The 20348-nt window shown below is 37.7% G+C and overlaps 1 protein-coding gene across 1 annotated transcript in view; it reads right to left on the bottom strand.

Annotated features, from left to right (window-relative positions):
- Window positions 1–860: 860 nt before the first annotated feature.
- LOC140726600 (GRB2-associated and regulator of MAPK protein-like) overlaps window positions 861–20348 on the bottom strand; it is a 73510-nt gene continuing 54022 nt past the window's right edge. The window contains 4 exon segments of the mRNA XM_073043191.1: window positions 861–3214; window positions 3216–3906; window positions 8830–8987; window positions 14294–15454. Of these exon segments, the coding sequence (XP_072899292.1) occupies window positions 2969–3214; window positions 3216–3906; window positions 8830–8987; window positions 14294–15454 (2256 nt within the window). The 3' untranslated portion in view covers window positions 861–2968.

Genomic DNA, 20348 nt, shown 5'->3' with positions numbered 1-20348 from the left:
GGTTTAAGATAGTTAATTCCAAAAGCATTATACATTTTGCAAAGTCAGGATGGATTATATTGCTCAAATAATACCAAAGGCTACAAACTCAAGCCATAGGGAAATATTGGACAATCTGCCAGATTGTGGCATGATTTTATGTTCTATATTGATTAATCCTGTGGAGTATGCAGCAACTGGCCTTTTCTCCTCGGAATGGATGGAATGGCAGAAGGCAGGCTTAAGAGATTTAATATAACATCACTGACTTTCCACACAGAGTTACGCCAGATCTGCTAATGGAAACACCTACAACTGATTAATTCTAAAGTCCAGCCTTCTGCTCAGCAGAGCATGATTGCAGTGTGTCTGTGCTGCCTTATGGAACCCAATAGTGGGCATGTACATTTTGGGATACTTGTCCTTCAGATTAAATGGTGTCTGTACAACAAACCCATTAAAATCAATGGGAAAAATAGCTGTTGACAAAGCCAAATAGAATTTATAGATTTTAATACATATAAGCAAACAATTCGGCACAGAAGTGCAGCTAACAGAGCTGCTGACTCACAGTGCCAAAGATCAGGTTTCATTTTGTCTGTGTCGAATTTGCACATTTGCCCTGTGACTACATGGATTTCCTCTCACATCTTAAGCGAGTGGTAAAGAAAAAAGTAAATAAAATATAATCCAATCCAGCTACAAGTTCATTTTGGCATATTTCCGACAAATTCCTATAGTAACCTTTCTAACGCATTATTAACATACATTAATTGCAATCATTTGAGATATGAAGTTTGTTTATCGATCGGATCAAGTAACACTAAAATTAAATCAGTGATGAAATGGCAATTCCCAAAATAAAGGAAAATCACATGCTATCCTCTTGGAACTTGTTATTTATTAAGTTAATCTGCTTATAATTTATAATGAAGTGTTTACAACAATTTACATTTTTAATTACTAGAATCAATATTTTCATCACTTTTGCTAGGATTTAAGCTAATTATTGTTGGCGAACTCACTTCATTGATTAATTTTCAAAGGTTTATTGATTTTGCTCAGTAATTTTTTCTTGCTGGAGGGACAATTGCATCACTGATCAAGTATATTTACTGACCTCAATGTCTTTCAAAAGATGGTGGTGTCTGTCTGTCCCACCCCATATAGTGCTGTTCAGTGACCATATTATATTCCAGTTCAGATTTAAAAGTGAAAATTCAAATTCAATCCATTCCGGGTTAAATGTTTTGCAAAGTTATAAACTTTAGCCAGATTGTTTTTTTTAATGTATTTTATCAGAATACCTAAAACCAGTGTCATGATATACAAACTGAAGCAATTGACAGAAAATGAGTGACAGATGTGAGATTTACCATTAGATGGATCTCTCTAAACCTTTCACTCAGTTATAGCCACTAACAATTTTACAGCTACCTTAATTTATATAGTGCCTTATTCCATCTCTCAGAAATATACAAATTAATTTGAAGGAAAGATACTGTTAAGTTTACAGAAGAATATAAGACCTAAGTGAAAGATCTAGCTTAGAGAACCACTAAGGGAGCCTTGTCACACATTGTCAGCCATTGGTTACAAATGGATACAATTCAGTTCTTTCAGTGCCCACGTCGTCCAAAGTCTGGTACCACTTTCATTTTTTAATCGGATCATGGATTCTAATCTCGATCCAGAGACTTGGTCACAAATACCACAACACTAGAAAGGGTGTAGTGTGTTCTGAGGTGCCATTTTTTTTTTTGATGAGATGAGATGGCCCCTTTGTCACCCTAGCTGGATATAATAGATCTGCTGGCACCAAGTATAGATGAGTTTCAATTGTGTCATTGCAAATAGTTAGCCATCAGCCAACATCATGAAGACATTTCACTCCAGTTTCTAGAATCCTGCTTGTATAGATAATTGTTACATTTCCTCCATTACAATGTATTTCAATGCTGGTTAACTGACTAAAGTGTTCTGCCATGCCCTGAGGTATTGAAAGGCACTTCTATATTGTGTTATTTTAAAAATAGCCTGGAAGAGCAATCAAGTAGGATAGTGGGGAGAGCAGCAGCTGGAATTTCTTCATTAAAATTAGCGTGACTACTGAGTCTTGACCAACACTTTGTAAAGCAAAAACCCATCAATTTTGTGCACAACCCACTTCAATGATACAGTTTAAAACTGCAAATCTAATCAGGAAATAATAAAATCGGATAAAGTTAATATTCAAGCTACACTTCAAATGAACCTTTTGTCCAAGTTGTTTTTTTTAAACAAGTCTGTTCATCTACACAAGTTAGATATAAAATAGGAAAAAGCTGGAGCAAAGAATGGAAAAATTTGAATGGAAGCAACAAACCTCATAAGTTTAGAACATTAATGATGATCAAAATGGGTTTATTATATTAACTGGTTCTACCTAATGTAATGTCAATTTGTTCAGTTTACTCATTCAATTATCAACACACAAAAGCTGAGATATTTCAATAATCTGAATGTGTACATCTCCCAAAGAAACCTCTGTGCAGTAGTAAAAACTATTGTCACCATCACTTTATATATTAATCACCAAGAGAATATAATGTGAACAGAGTGAATAAGCAGCAGCATTGGCCCAGAACAGTAGAGTCAAACTACAAATCTGTATGGCAACAATCTGAGACAAATTGAGTGGACCTTTCGATCAATAATGCACAGAATTGTTTTGTTCTGCAAATCACTGCATCTTTGCTACAATTACAGCATTATGAAGAACAACTCAGTTTTGTTCTAAAAAAAAACAAGCAGTTTGTATAGCTAAGTATTGTACAAATAATATGTTCATCAAGATAATCTTTGTAGGGTGCCATTTCTATCAGGTTACAAAAGTTAGTAAGCATACCATTCACTCTGATTTCATACAGTACATAATGGTGGTTATTTAGTGCAAAATAATAGTTGCTGAGGTCAGACACTTTGCACCCATGTTATTTGAGTCATTGCACTATATCTTCGGCCTCCAGCCGCTGATGAACTGCAAGAGTTTCTTAATTTGAAGTTTGCTTAACTTAAAATCTTCAGATAGGATCTCTTCGGTAAGCTGTACAAGTAAATTTCCATCTATTTTTTCCACCATAAATAGTGACACAACCTCCTCAGGTAGACCGATGAACTGTAGACACTTTGACACCTCTTCTATAGAAAGTCCATAAAGATCAGTTGGTGGCTGCCAAGGTGACCCATCACCACTATGAACGTGTTACTAATTGCAAGTGCGGTGGAGAAGAAAATAAAGGAGCAGTAGAAAATATGTCCTGGGTACTTTTGTTAGAAAAATTATCAGGTAGATCTGTTGAACAAACTCGAGGTTCATCCTCAGCCCCATCTATAGGTGACGGCAGAAACAAAACTTCCAGATCAACAAATTCCTCATCACTAAATTTTAGTGCACAAGGTGATGAAGAGATGCATGGTTGCTTTTGTTCTTTGTAATCTGCTGAAGAATTTTCTCCATTGTCATCTGAGAAATAAATAGTGGAGCTTGGACATTCAGTAGGAATAATGTGGGGTCCATCATCCTTCAATTGTTGCGGCTCAGAGAAGGCATTTAGTGAAAGCCCCTCACCTCTCCCAGCACAGTCAATACTGCTATCCTGAAACTGTATGGGTTCTGTACTCTTGGGAGTACTTGACATTTTATGACGAGGATAGCTGTAATAACTTCTGTGTTGACATCCAAAATTACCAGTATCTTGGTCATCAATATCTCCATAATATTGGTTTGGCCATGATGAACGATTTGAACGCGAATCCAATACAGGGCTTCTAAGTGGGGATTTAGTTCCACTGTGTATAGAATTAGAGTTGATCCAGTTGCAAGGGTAACAGGAAGCGGAGGAATGCTTCTCACTGGATGGAGGTGCATCTTTCTCCATGGCACCACTGTAAAACATGAAAAACAAATGAAATTAGACACTTGAATTCAGTATAATCCCATTATAGTTTAACTTGTTTCCCTTCAACTGAATCTGCTGAACAGCTGAGAATTGATTTCAAATCAATTCAGACAATATATTCAGTGCAAAATTTAAATATTAGGATTCAGAAGAAAACTTAGGGAATCTTACCAGTTCAAATGACAGATAGATAATTAGGTTGATTTTGCTTCATTGCAGTAATATATTGCAACAGAGAATTCATGATTTTGAAATCAGAAATCTTGAGGACATTAGCTCAAACACAAGCGCCATGTTTTAAACAAGTCAGAGAAACAAATAATTAAAAATTCAGATGACATGGGTCTGTTTTATTTAAATAACAAGTTAAAATTCACTCGCCTATTCTGAATTGTTGACAAACATTAGGGATCCAGTAGACTACTGGAGGTGTGATTGGGACAGAGCAAGACGGGTAGGAAAAGAGAATGTGAAAAACATGGGAAGGCATACAAGTATGGAAAACAAGGTCAGAAAGAGCAAGAAATATAGATGTATTTGAACAACAGTTGAAAATATTAAGTAGTTCTGGTAATACGAAATTAAACAAAACACACAAAATTGAAAAAAAATGGATGGATTAATACAAAGGAAAGGCTAAGAAAGCAAAGCAACACACACAAAATGCTGGCGGAATGCAGCAGGCCAGGCAGCATCTACAGGAAGAAGTACAGTCGACATTTCAGACCGAAAATAAAACAAAATTTATTTTGAGAAGTGTATAGTGCAGTAGTCTGTGAGCAGCCAGTGAACTGAGCAAGAATTGAGTATATACTCATTGACCAAGTGCAGTGGAACAATGAAATTGGTATAATTCCTTTGAAGACATTGTCCAGTATGGAAAAAATAGCATTTTTCATTTTCTAAATGATAAGTGAACAGGTAATGATAAAAAAAACCCTAGATGACAATATTACTCACAGTCAGAAATCTGTCAATGGTATGATTATAGAAAGGAAACTAAGGCCAAAGAGGCAAAAATATCCCATGGCAATAATTGAGATAACACATTTCAGTTATTATGCTCCTAGGACTACTTCAATGAGCTCAGAGAAAATTAGCAGAGAATGCACAAGTGTGACACCCAGCTTTTCAGTTTAATATTATTAGGCAAGGGAAAGATTAGAAAAAAAAAAATCAGAAAATTGGAACGTCCTAGATATTGAGGCACAGACTACTGGATTAATTAAAGTACTGAGAAGTCATTGTATTTATTTGGCCTTCTTAATTACTTTTTAAAAGTAAATGTCAGCCTACAAGGTTTGTATTAAAATCTTAGCAAAGATAGGCCATGTAAATTCCATGAAGAGGGAGAATATAAATGTATAAAATCTATTATATGCAGAATAACTGCAACTTCTCATTTAACTTTTAACTGTCAGATAGATAAGTTAAGCAGCAAAGTGACATAGCATATTTCTCGATATTTATTTTCTTTGGGAGCATAACAGAAGGAAATGAAGTGAACCTGAAAGCTGAAACAAAATGGTGACTTTTTTTTGCCTGGGCACATATCTGCTGACATACCTAGGCAAATGATTGCACTCTCTAGGACACATGAGGTGGTACTTGCATTCAGAAGAGGTTTGAGTTGGGGAAAACCCAGAAGGTTATCTAAATTGAGAAAAAATGGCAAAAACATAACAGCTGCATGATTACATGGTTTCCATCGAAACCTTTTATTTGCACTAGAATTGCAACTAAGCCCTTCTATTACTTGTATACCCACACAACCATTAACTGAAAAGCAAATATTAATTGCAATTTGCACTGTGTTCCTCACTGATGTACGTCAGCCCTGTAAAATGAGCAGTATATACAGTGCCTGTAAAAAGTATTCAACTCCACATCCTGGAAGTTTTTATGTCTTATTGTTTTACAACATCAAATTACAGTGGACGTAATTCATCTTTTTTTTGACACTGATCAACAAAAAAACTCTTGTGTCAAAGTGAAAACAGATCTCTACAAACTGTTCTAAATTATTTACTAATATAAAACACAAAGTAATTGATTGCATAAGTATTCACCCACTTCAAGCCAGTATTTAGTAGATGCACCTTTGGCAGCAATTACAGTCTTGAGTCTGTGTGTTTAAGTCTCTACCAGCTTTGTTACATCTGGGCACCGCAATTTTTCCCCCATTCTTCTTTACAAAACTACTCAAGTCTGTCAGTTTGCATTTCAAGTTCAGCCACAAATTCTCAATTGGAGTGAGATCTGGACTCTGACTTGACCACTCCAGGATAATAATTTTGTTTTTGTTAAGCCATTCTTGTGCAGCTTTGGCTTTATGCTTAGGGTCATTGTCTTGCTAGAACACAAATCTTCTCCCAAGTTGCAGTTCTCTTGTGACTGCACCAGGTTTTCCTCCCTGTATTTTGCTGCATTCATTTTACCCTCCGCCTTCACAAACCTTCAAGGGTTTGCTGCAGTGAAGCATCCCCACAGCATGATGCAGCCACCACCATGCTTCACAGTAGGGATGGTGTGTTTTTCATGATGTGCAGTGTTTGGTTTACACCAAACATAACATTTAATCTGATGGCCAAAAAGCTCAGTCTTGGTTTCGACCATAGAACCTTCTTCCAGCTGACTTCAGAGTTTCTAAAATGCCTTCTGGCAAATGTTAGCCAAGATTTTATGAGAGTTTTTTTCCCCCAACAGTGACATCCATTTTGCCACTCTCACATGAAGCTGCGACTGGTGAAGCACCCTGGTAACAGTTGTTGTAAGCACTGACTCTCCCATCTCAGCCACTGAACCTTGCAACACCTCCAGCGTCGTCATACGCCTCTTAGTAGCTTCCCTCACCAGCCCCATTCTTGCTCAGTCACTCAGCTTTTGAGGATGGCCCGCTCGAGGTAGATTTACAGCTGTATCATATTCCTTCCATTGCTTAATGACTGACTTGGAAATTTTCTTGTATCCATCTCCTGACTTTTGCTTTTCAATAACCTTTTCACGGAGTTGCTTGGAGTGTTCTTTTGTCTTCATGGTGTAGATTTTGCCAGGATACTGACTCACCAGCAGTTGGACCTTCCAGATACAGGTGTATTTTTACTACAATTAATTGAAACAGTCTGACTGCACACAGGTGATCTCCATTTAACTAATTATGTGACTTCTAAAACCAACTGGCTGCACCAGTGATGATTTGGTGTGTCATATTACAGGCGGGGGGTGAATCCTTATGCAATCAATTCTTTTGTGTTTTATATTTGTAATTTAGATCTTTGTAGAGATCTGATTTCACTTTGACATGAAAGCGCTTTTCTGTTGATCACTGTCAAAAAGTCTAATTAAATCCACTGTGATTCAATGTTGTAAAACAATAAAACATGAGAACTTCCATGGGGGGGGGAGGCAGTACTTTTTACAGTCGCTGTATTTGCAAATTATAAATGCTCCAAACATTTACTTTTCAACTACAATGTGGCAACAGCTGTTCTTAAGGGATGGAAAACAGACAGAACCACATATTTGTTCTTGGAAAACTTCCCCGATTCAAGATGATTTTTAAACTGGAAAAAATCAATCACTCAGCAAAAGATAACACATAGATATGTCCCAAAGTTGAAAGAAAACAAATTAACATCTCCATTTGAAAAAGAGATATTGATTCTTATTCAGACAGGAAACTAAAATGATTTTGTTTTATCCATTTTAAGTATGCAATCATTAATATTCCAAGCAGAATTTCAAAAAATCCATTTGTATTTTGAAAAGGCCATCAAGTATGGTACAGTAAATCAATAGATTTTCTTGTCATCTTAATAAATAAGTTTGAAAATTTTGCAAAAGTCTTATGGAGGAGATTGTTCTTATTAATTAAATAGCCATTAGAAAATGCTAAGTGTTCACAAAGTGGCACCATGATATACAGTGGATGCCAGTTAATTGGGACAAATCGGGACCAGTACATTTTGGCACAATTAAGCTGCTACCCCAATCAGCCGAAGTTTCACGTAAATAATTAAAATATGTATAAAAAGAGGCATTGAGAAACAAATCATGTATTTAAATGAAATGCAGAACAAATTAGAATACTACCAATACTACTGCAGTACGATAAAATGTATTAACACTTATCGATGGAGGAATTCATCCATATTGTGTTCTTTTGACTGGAATTGAACAATATCATGCAGATAACAAGTATAGATAATGGGCTGCATTCATACAATGCTTTTGAGGAGTGCATCCTCCAAACCTTCATCTTCAATGTAATATTCAAGATGACTGTCAATACTTTCAGATTCTTTGTAGTTCCTAACTTGCTGAAGTAGTGAAATTATTTCATTTTCACTCACAGCCATTTGTGACATCTCCAAGCCTGAATGCTTGAAACTACAGTGAGCAAAACTGTTCTGAATTGTGTTACTGCTTATTTCCCATCAACAGTCAGTGACAAGAAGCACTGCTTTTTGAACACAAACACATGAAACTTACACTATTTAAAACTGTTCATTGGAAGCACAGTGTTGTGTCTAATGGCCACACAAGTGCACATGACTGACACTAGTTAAAAACTGATCAGCAACACTCTACTGCCCCATTTAGTGGCACTGTGTCCCAAATAAACAAAGGGAATCCCAGCTATTTTCTTGATTAGTTTTGTTCTTTAAGAGCTGGCTTAAGAAAGCACCTATCCCAATTAACAGATGAACCAATTAACCGGTATCCACAGTATATCAAGTTCATTTTGCCTTGTAGAGATTAAAACTTTCAAACAACATAACCATCATGATCCACAATTACAATAATTCCAAACTACATTTTTTCTAGTCCTTCTGTGTGTTGTTGTCAAATCTGAAGTCAGACTGGCAAAATGCCACATTACATATTGCACTTGATAATAATGTCTTACATGTTATGCAATCCAGAAGAATAATAAGATAACGTAGGGCTAGGAGAGCGCGTCTGTTGACGGATATGTCGAGGAGGAATAGAGGGACTACATGTTGATGGCTTGGTGTTCCGTGGAGGGATAGGTGGGGCATTCAAAAGTCTGCACTCTTCTTTTACCTGCCAATAAAAGCAATGCTATAATGAATAGATGCTAATGAAGCTACCAAAAATTATCACAAGTATTCAATAAAATTGAAAAATCAGAATGGCTTTCACAGAATTAAGAATTAAGAAAATTCCCAGAGATTTGGATGATGGGATTGATGGCTTTGTGGCGAAGTTTGCAGATGATCCAAAGATAGGTGGAGGAACTGGTGGTGCTGATGAAGGACTTAAATTAGGAGAATGGCCAAAAGTGGCAAATGGAATACAATGCTGGGAAGTGTATGGTCATGCACTTTGGCAGAAGGAATAAAGGTGCAGATTATTTCCTAAACGGAGAAAATTCTGAAATCAGAGGTACAGAGGAGTTCTCATGCAGTACTAACGGTTAACTTGCAAATTGAGTTGGTGGTAAGAAAGGCAAATGCAATGTTTGCATTCATTATGAGAGGAATAGGACACAACAGCCAGGATATAATGCTGAGGCATTACGAGGGGCGATATGTTCGTGGCCTAAGGTAGGAGTCGTCAATTTTAGAAAACCTAGCACATCTATTTTTCAACATAGTCCCCTCCAACATTTATACACTTAGTCCAATGGTCGTGGAGCATACAGATCTTGGACCTCCAGAAAGTGTCCACAGCTGGGTGATTGATAAGTTTGTGGCCTAAGGTAGAAGGAGATGAGTTATACAGCTCTCGTTACATGCACATGCAGGTCAACTCTGAGTGATTATGCAGAAAGTTTGAAGTCAATAACTCATCTCCTTCTACCTAAGGCCATCAGCTTATCAATCATGCCCCCCCCCCCCCCCCCGATGAGTTATTAACTTCAAACTTTCTGCATAATCACTCAAAGAGTTGAACTGCATGTGCATGTAAGGAAGCTTATAAATCATCTCCTACCTTAGGCCATGAACTTATCAATATCCTCTGCTGTGGTTTTCTGGAGGTCCAAGATCCATATGCTCCACAACTGCTGGACTAAGTGTGTAAATGTAGGAGGAGACTATGTTGAAAAATAAATGTGCTAGGTTTCCTAAAATTGACTCCTTCTACCTTAGGCCATGAACTTATCAATCACCCCTCGTATAAGGCATTGGGCAGATCATACTTGTGAGTACTGAGAGCAGCTCTGGGCCCCTTATCTAAATTACAAAGTGGTTCGCCAGTCCATTAGAATGATTCGTTCCTCTTTCTACTAGTAAGAGTTAGAATATTAGATAACAGATAAGACAGACATTTCCCCGTAACTATTTAAAGATACATCAAAAACCTCTAATTAATATCATTCAAAATCTGAAAATTTGGATATTTTTTAAACTAAAACCATCATTCCTCTATTCCTGAAGGCATGTAATCTAAATACAATGGTCAAAACATCATTTGTGATTCATAGTTGTTAAGTACAAGTATTTTTTAATACACATGTGCAATGTTAAAATATTTACAAGAGGTTGGTTACTTTACTTCCATTTATAAACAAAAAAAAGCACACAAGTTAAAAATTACAAACCCCATTTCCAGAAAAGTTGGGATATTTTCCAAAATGCAATAAAAAACAAAAGTCTGTGATATGTTAATTCACGTGAACCTTTATTTAACTGACAAAAGTACAAAGAAAAGATTTTCAATAGTTTTACTGACCAACTTAATTGTATTTTGTAAATATACACAAATTTAGAATTTGATGGCTGCAACACACTCAACAAAAGCTGGGACAGAGGCATGTTTACCATTGTGTTACATCACCTTTCCTTTTAGTAACACTTTTTAATTGTTTTGGAACTGAGGATACTAATTGTTGTAGATTTGCAATTGGAAATTTTGTCCATTCTTGATTGATAGAAGACTTCAGCTGCTCAACAGTCTGTGGTCTCCGTTGTCTGATTCTCCTCTTCATGATGTGCCATACATTTTCAATAGGAGATAGATCTGGACTGGCAGCAGGCCAGTCAAGCACACGCACTCTGTGTCTACAAAGCCACACTGTTGTAGCCCGTGCAGAATGTGGTCTGGCATTGTCCTGCTGAAATAAGCATGGACATCCTGGGAAGAGACGTCGCCCTGATGGCAACATATATCTCTCTAAAATCCTAATATACGCCTCAGAGTCAATGGTACCTTCACATACATGCAACTCACCCATGCCGTGGGCACTGATGCACCCCCATACCAGCACAGATGCTGGCTTTTGCACCTTTCGCTGATAACAATCAGGATGGTCGTTTTCATCTTTGGCACGGAGAACTCAAGGCCCATTTTTTCCAAAAACTAGCTGAAATGTGGACACATCTGACCACAGCACACGGTTCCACAGTCTTTCGGTCCATCTGAGATGAGCTCGGGCCGAGATAACTCGCAGGCATTTCCACATAGAGTTGATGTATGGTTTCCTCCTTGCGTAATAGTTTCAAGTTGCATTTCTGGATGCAGCGACGGACTGTGTTAAGTGACAATGGTTTTCCAAAGTACTCCCTAGCCCAGGTGGCTATAATTGTTACAGTAGCATGAAGGTTTCTTAGGCAGTGCCGCCTGCAAAATTCTCTCACGAATTCTGGCACAAAGGGGTGAGCCACGACCCATCCTTGCTTGCAAAGGCTGAGCCTTTGATGGACGCTACTTTTATACCCAGTCATGATACCTCACTTGCTACCAATTAGCCTGCTTAATGTGGAGTTTTCCAAACCAGTGTTACTTGAATATTCTGTGCACTTTTCAATCTTATTTTAACTCTGTCCCAACTTTTGTATATTTATTTTTTTATAAAAAATTTTTTATTGAATTTTCAAATGGTTACAGAAGAAAGAAATTATCAACCCTTCCCCCCTCCCCCCTAACATATCCCTGTAGAAAGAGGAAAAAAAGAGAAAAAAAGGAAAGAAAGAATGCCTGGAAGATCCCCACATGCTCCATGGAGTTCATAATAGCTTTAGTATATATATTTATTTCTTTCCCCAAATCAAATAACCAATAATTTTATCTTCGGAGCACCTATATATTTAATCCTATCTTTTGTAAATAAGGGCGCCAAATTTTCAGAAATATTTCGTATTTATCTCCTAAATTATAAGTAATTTTTTCAAATGGAATGCAGCTAAAAGCTATATCTATTTTCATTTTCTTAATTTATGTTAAAATTCTTTTTCTTTTCACCAGTCCATTAAGCCCATTAACATTAAAACTTTAAAAATTCAGTAAATTAGTCATTATTTTTAACAGGGTTACTCCAGTCTATAGTAATACCTAACTTTTCAACTTTCGTATTACCTTGGGGAATCTTTTTAAAATTCTCTGTGTTGCTAAGTGTCTCTCGCCCCCCCCCCCCCCCCCACCGATTGTCCAGGCAAAGAAAGAAAGATTAAAGAAAAAACACAACATTACTCCCCTCCGTTGTGTGGGTCATGGCAATCGCCATGATTACACACGTAAATCCCGTAGCAATTGATCCGAAGTTCCCCCAGCTCTCCCGTAACATAAAAAAGTATATATAAGAGAAAAATATCACTACTCTCGATTATTTCTCAAATTTTTACCTTTCTCCCCCTGTATCATATAATTAAGAATATATTTAATTATTCTTCTGTCCTTAAACATCCATCAACTCCATTCACTGTCCCTGTCTTCATCTTTAATCCGTTTCACTTTTAAATCTTTGGCTGTGGTTAGCGAATATTTGGGAGTTCTTGTGCAAATTCTTCCACATCCCGATAATCAGTAAAAGATCTTCTTTTTCCATCATCCAAAAAAATTATCAGGGTTGCCAGGTGGCGCAATATAAATTTATAACCCTTTTCCCATAAAACATTTTTCGCTGGGTTAAGTTCCTTCTTTCTCTTCAAAAGGTCATAACTTATATCAGGATAGAACAGAACTGTTTTCCCTTCTATCATCAATGGCCCGTTTCTCTTTCTGGCACGTTAGGCAGCCGCCTTCAGGATCTTTTCTTTATCTTGATATCTTAAGCATTTCATCAAGATTGATCATGGGTTTTGATCAACTTGAGGTCTTGATCTTAAGGCTCTATGAGCCCTTTCAATTTCAATTAACTGGGTTCCTTCTTCCATTTCCAAAATTTCCAGAATCCATTTTTGAAAAAAAATTATTGGATTCTCTCCCTCTATACCTTCTTTAAGTCCAACAATCTTAATATTATTTCATCTGCTAAAATTTTCAAGCACATCCACTTTTTCCAACAACTGTTTTCTTTCTGATGTCCAGGCAGAAATATTATCTAACATTTTATTCACTCTATCAGTGGTGTCTCCCATTGTTTCTTCCAAGTTTTTAATTTTCTTGTCCATTTTGTCCTGTCTTTTCATCATTTTATCAAACATAATCTTCATATGTTTAATATCTTATTACTTTTAATGCTTTTAATTCATGCATTATTTGCACCAAAGATTTTTTTATGTCTCCAATATCACCTCCAACCTCTTCCTGTTGCTCTTCTTTGTTAGTCTCTTCATTTTCGTCTGATTTATCCAGAGAATCTGATTCCACCTCGTATTCACTTTCATTTTCAGTTCCGATCATAGCTGGGATTTGTAGTTTGGTTTGCTCGTGTTTGCGCATGCCCCTTCCTTCATGCATGTGCAATTCCTGTTGCTCTTTTTTTTTTGGAGACGGTTGATTTTGCCGCAGTTTCCTGTTCTGTATCGCCGGAGGTAAAATGCACTTGAGCCCGAGGCTCTTTCATGGCTGCCGGCCTTGATTCTTTTCCAACTTGTGTTGTCTTCAAAGTAGTAGTTTTCTTCTGCTTCTGTTTAGGAGACATATCTTAAGACAATCCTGAGTAGTTTATAAGTAATTTTTAAAAAGTATTTACTAACTTTTCTTCACTTAAACATTAGTTTACTGTTTTTTTTTTTTACAGGAGAGCTGGATTTCCATGTCTCGATCCTACGTCATCAGGTGATGTCCCCCGTCCCAACTTTTGTTGAGTGTGTTGTAGCCATCAAATTCTAAATTTGTGTATATTTACAAAATACAATTAAGTTGGTCAGTAAAACTATTGAAAATCTTTTCTTTGTACTTTTGTCAGTTAAATAAAGGTTCACGTGAATTAACATATCACAGAGTTTTTGTTTTTATTGCATTTTGAAAAATATCCCAACTTTTCTGGAAATGGGGTTTGTACAAAATATATTCGGAAACTATTCATCAATTAACACAAACAAAGCTGTATTATTTTTTCTAAGAATGAGTCACAGCTCATTTCTTATTTGAATTCTTGGAAGCATACACTCTTTTACAACTTTTCAAAACAATTATTATGAATAAGCAGCATCTGTTAAGATTGCCATCAAACAAGGACTTACAGCTTCAGACTTTGGAGGCACTGGAGGTGGAAGTAGAGAAATATCAGGTGTAGACAAAGGACGTGGAGGAGGGCCTGAAGAAATTGGACAGTTGGAGCGGATGGAATGTCTCTGACTACTGGATTTCAGTCCTTCACCCAGAGAGGAAGGATCTTGCCCACACTGTTTCCCTGATCCTTGATCTAACCAGAGCTCTTCATAGGGAAGCTCTGATTGTGACTGGATTCCAGATTCCTCAGTCACTTCAGGCAGCAGATAATCACTCCCACTATCTCCAGAATCTTGAGATAATAGGGTTTCATGAGAAAACAGAGTCCACTCGTTGCTAGGATCTCTGCAACCATGCAAATTAACTTCACTATTTCCATGTAAATTGTTTCCATAAACACATACTGAAAGTCGATGGAACGACTGAGTCAGTTCTTCACGAGCATAACTAAGGGAATTAGGCATGTGACTATGGCCAGTACATCTTGTCTTCTTTGGGCTTTTACAATCTCCGTTCCAGTCAGTCTTCACGTCCCGAACTGCTCGTGAATATTCTTCAATGTCAAACTGCTCCTGACAAATGCTGAATGAGTGCTGAACTATATTTTCGTACCACATCTCTCCCTTAAGGAGACCTTCAGCCAAGGTAAACTTTGGCACATCTAGATGAAGTGGAAAGTGCACAGGAATCATTTTGTTGTTCCGAAGTACACAGCACACTACCACAGTCTTAGTTTGGATATTAACAAATTTATACCGATGGCCTTCTCGAATGAGGTGCAGATCATAGGGGTTTCGTGGTGGAGCAGATGGAACTGTAACATTTACTGGTAGCCTAGTCTTTTCAACAATATTGCGAATAGTGTGCTCACCCTCCTGCATCTGTATCTCTAAGGGACTACGGGTACTGAATTTACCTTTACACTGGAAAGGAAGGCTAATACTTTCATTGGTTCGGTGATTCATACAAATAAGGCAAGGCATCTTTCCTCGTCCAAACTTGCTGATTGAGTTTAGTTTTCCAATTTTCTTAAAAATTGTGTTAAGCCGTGACTTCTCTTTTGATGTCTTGGCATAAAGGATTTCTGCCTGTCCCATTAGGGTAAGTTCATCCCCAGTGCTTAGAGTGATATTATATACTTCTGTATCTTCATTGCACTCCCCTGAAGCTACCTGAAGAGGAAAAACAAATAATTAAACCTTAATAGAACTTGAAAACGTGCATTAACTTTCCTTTTTGTTTAATGATTCAGGAATATACTTCACATTTTCTGATACACTAAATAAAAACAATATTAGTACCCACTTCATATTATTTGATTGGGTCTATTTTCATTCAATTTGAAATTCCACAACTAGTATCTACATCCACCACACATTTCCACAGGCCATGAAAAGTTTACTTTCAGTACAAAAGTACAGAGGCAAATAATGTTCTACGATAGAATGTAAAACGTCAGTGAAGTAGCATAGAGCAGCCAAGATCAGAGGTGGGTGGATCTATCTTGGCAATAAAAAACATAGCTTGAGAGCTTTAGAACATGAATTTTGTAAATCAAAATAAAAGGGGGAGAGAGACAAAAGCTAGAACTTACTGAAAACCAAAAAAAAGAACCAGAATAGAAATGAGAAAGGAAACAGAAATACCAATATTTAGTAAGTAGCATTACATAGAACCCACAAATCTTATACAAATAATTGCAAAATGATAAAGAAAGAGCAAACACGAGGAAATCTGCAGATGCTGGAAATTCAAACAACACACACAAAATGCTGGTGGAACGCAGCAGGCCAGGCAGCATCTATAGGAAGAAGCGCTATCGACGTTTTGGGCCGAGACGTCGACAGTGCTTCTCCCTATAGATGCTGCCTGGCCTGCTGCGTTCCACCAGCATTTTGTGTGTGTTGTTGTATGATAAATAAAGGATCAGTTCAGGGCTAAAATGGTGATATAATGACATAAAGCACAAACACTTTCTATCAGTATTCTCCAAAGATTATCCTGCTGATATCTCAGTAAGAGATGAAATAAAACACTTATAAACTTGAGAGCTAGAAAATCACATAACCTAGATGATGTTACATCCCAAGTAAAGAAACTGCCATGGGAAGCAGAATGATCATTAGCCCTGATAACAGAGTGAGTGAACCTAGACAATCAAATCAGTGGCAGGAGAAAGTGATTCCTAACCCCTTCTTGACAGCATAGTCAAGGTAGCAAAAACAGGAGAGGTTACATGAAAGACACAAGCAAACCCAGTGACTCCCATCTGTCACCTCCCCCCCCCCCCCCACCCACCCACCCACCCACCCGCTAACAGCCTGCCTAAAGTGTTTTGGCCATGTCAGATTTCAAATGCATACTTCAGACAGACAGCCAATCTTTCCCTCTACCATAGCTGACAGGGATCACAAAAACATCAGTTCCATTTCCCATACTTTATCTCTCACCTTTTACCCTCCCTTCCTCCAGTCACACGACTACCTATGCAGTATACTTCAGCACCACCAATCTGTACATTCAACAAACCATCCACAACCATTTTTTCCTATCAAATACATCATTCTTTCCATCCCTCTAGTCCTCAAAATCAATTTCCTACAATAAAATAAATGAGGAATGATAGAAAACAGGGAACGTGCTCTATACCTGAATAACAGAAGAGGTAAAGGATAACAAAACTGAAGAATGTCAACATAAAAATAGTAAAATCTGCCAAAGGCAATGAACAAAACTACTTCCTAACTGGCAAAAATTAAGTTTCAAATATCAGGTATATTAATCACTTTTTCCCTTCCAAATCAATGACACCTTTTTAACTAAAGATATATAAGGTAAAGGAAATGCTATAGTGCTGGCTAAACTGCACAGGAAAATCTCCAAAGGAGGACATTGATCCTAAATGTCTATAATTTGTTTCCTTCACATATGGTGTTTAACCCTGAGTTTCTGAAATTTTATGAACAGGTCCAGGCAGTACACCCGAGGATGGAAATACTATAGAACAGACAACATCAAAAATTTATAGTGCAATGAAGCATGGAAATAGGCCATTGAGCCCAACTTACCATGGCAACCAAGATGTCCATGCAAGCTAGTCCTATTTGCTCAAATTTGGCTCATACCCCTTTGAACCAAGGGCTCTCAACCTTTTGTTATGCCATGCACCAATATCATTAAGCAAGGGGTCTGCGGACTGCAGGTTGGGAATCCTTGCTCAAAACCTTTCCCATCCACATACTTGTCTATATGTGTTTTAAATATTAATGCACCTGCTTCAACCACTTCATCTGATAGCTCTTTCCATATAATCATCAGTCTTTGTGTGAATGAGCCACCCTCTAAGACCTGGCAACATTCTCTTCTGTCTTTGCACGAGTTTCAGCTGAAAAAGGTCTTTCCTATAACAGGGTAACAAAAACTTCACACAATACCCCTGTGCAGCCTCACCAATATCTTGAACAGTTGCAGCATTCTTTACCACCATCTACGCTGCTTTCAGGGAACTATCTACTTACTCCTAGATTCCCCTGTTCTACAATTCCCCAGCACCCTACCATTCACTGTGGAAAGTCCTACCCTGCTCTGATTACCCCCAATACGAACACGAATTGAATGCCATCCTTTGGCCCACTTACCTAGCTTCCACAGTCACCCTCTGCTTTCCATCGTCAAGCTAATTATGTATCTACTTAGCTAGCCAGTGCACTTTGGAACCCATGCGCTCTAACCTGCCAGACTAGCCTTCTATGTGAAATCTTGCCAAAGGACTTGCTAAAGTCCATATAAACAAAATCCACTGCTCGGACCACAATCATACTGGTTATCGCCTCAAAAAAAAAAAGATTTTGTGACCAAAATGATGAGAAATATTCATTAAACAGCTCCTGAAGCTTACACATAAATGGCTATGCTGGTCTTTAAGGAGAACTAGTCTCTCTCTTAGCTACCCTTTTACTCCTAATACGTCTTCAGAATCTCTTAGGATTCCCCATAACCTTGCTTGCCAGATCCATCTTATGCCCTCATGATTTCATTCTTATTTCTACACTTCATAATCATCAAGGGATTTGCCTGATCCCTACTACGTATATACATGATGCATCCCTGACCTGAGCCTAAAAATCTCGTCATCCCAGAACTAAACTTGGCAGCCTGGTCCTTCACCCTAACAGAAACATGAAGCCCATGAACACTTGATAATGCACTTTAAAAAAAATCCATTCCAATTCCCTTATGCCCATAAGTCCCCTTTAGTTGCAAACAGTCTCACCCAATCAATCCCTGCAAATTCCTGCCACAATTTAAGACCCTAACTTCTGGAGCAGTCCTACCTTACTTCATAATTATTTTAAAGCAAAAAGAACTGTGGTCATTGGACAAATGCCCCCCTACTGAGACTTCAGCCACTTTCGCTACATCATTCCCCAAAAGGAGGTTTTAGTAGGGCCCTCATAAATTAAGGAAGCTTTCTAGGACGCATTTAACAAATTTTATCCCATCCAACCCCTTTGCACTATGAAGATGAAGTGAATATTAGACAAGTTAAAATATCCTGATACCACCTTATCATTCTAAAAGCTATCTGGCATTTCTCTTCACATTTGTTCTTCTAATTCCTGCTGACAACTGAGGAACCTATAATACAGTCTCGAAGTGACTGTTCCTATCTTTTTTGTGCTCTATGCAATTAGTCTCACGGACATTCCTCTCTAAATACTGCTGTTATGTCCTCTCACACCAAAAGGGCAACTCCCTACCATCCTCTCTTAGCTGTAAGCTCTATCATGCAGCCTCTGCATTCTGGAATACTGAGCTAGCAGTTCTACCCAACTCTCAGCCACATTACTGTTATTGCCCCAGTCCCCTGAGCCAATTCATATCACAAGTTCATCCATCTTAACTGTTTAACCTTTACTAAATGGGATTTAAACCAGTGGTCTTTACTTGCTATGCTACTTCTTGATTCTATATTTGCCAAACCTCACAACTCCCACATTTCGGCTCAGTGATGAAACCCACTGCAAATCTAGTTTAAACCTTCACAAGAAGCATAAGCAAATCTTTCTCCTAGGATATTGGTTCCACCCTCCAGTCAGGATGATCCATCCCTTGTGTATAGATAATTTCTGCCCCAAAAGAGATCCCAATTATCCAAGAATTTGAAATCCTTGCCTACTGCACCAACCACATTCATCTGACCTATCCTATTTGTGCCCACCGTAGTATGTGGCACTGGGAGTAATCCAGAGATCACTATCCTTGAGGTCTTGCCTTTTAACCTCTTTCCTAAGTTTAGAACGTTTTTAGAGTAGGTTAAATGGTCAGCACAACATCATGGACCAAAAGACCTGTACTGCTCTGTAATGTTCTATGTTCTAACTCCCTATACTTACTCTGCACAACTTCATCCCCTTTTCTACCCATGTTACAATCCAGCAACAATGAATATACAATTGAGACAGGTTTTTATAACAAAAAAAACATTTATTAAACACTGCTAAAAAAAAACCCAAAGTAAACAAACAACTAACTTAACCGGAAGTTGACTGCTATACGGCAGCTCAAGCAGTTCTTAAAGCGAGAAATGCAAACTCAGTTCTTTAAAGTAGTATTGCAAAAAGTTCAGAATGATTTACAGTCAGTTAGAAGAGATTTTTCTTGAGGTAATTAAATCCTTTTTCGTGACGTTACTGCTGATCCCAGCCGAAGTATGCTTTGCCGAGGGATTTACGATTGAAGGAAATAAAACGGCTTAAAGGCACTGATCTTTCCTTGGTGAAACTCTGCATCCAACTCTTCCTGCTCTTTTGGCAAAGCAGGAGTTATCTTGGACACAAGTTACTAATTCCTTGTACGAAGATTAAATAAAGGTCGAACCTGTTTACCGTCGACATCAACTTTCCTCGATCCTTCAGCTTCCCGAACTTCGATAAATCTTCACTCTCCGACTGGACTGAACTGGCAATATTGTAGCAAAACTGCTGGCAATAACCTTTCAGACTTAAGGCAGAAAGTAAAACTCCACTTTAAAACAAAACTGCATCATAACATCGAATACGCAGC

This window comes from Hemitrygon akajei, chromosome 1 (genome assembly GCF_048418815.1).
Source record: "Hemitrygon akajei chromosome 1, sHemAka1.3, whole genome shotgun sequence".
NCBI classification, from domain to species: Eukaryota; Metazoa; Chordata; class Chondrichthyes; order Myliobatiformes; family Dasyatidae; genus Hemitrygon; species Hemitrygon akajei.
Note: the sequence above shows the minus strand (reverse complement) of the source record. Positions and strands in the feature narration are given on the sequence as shown.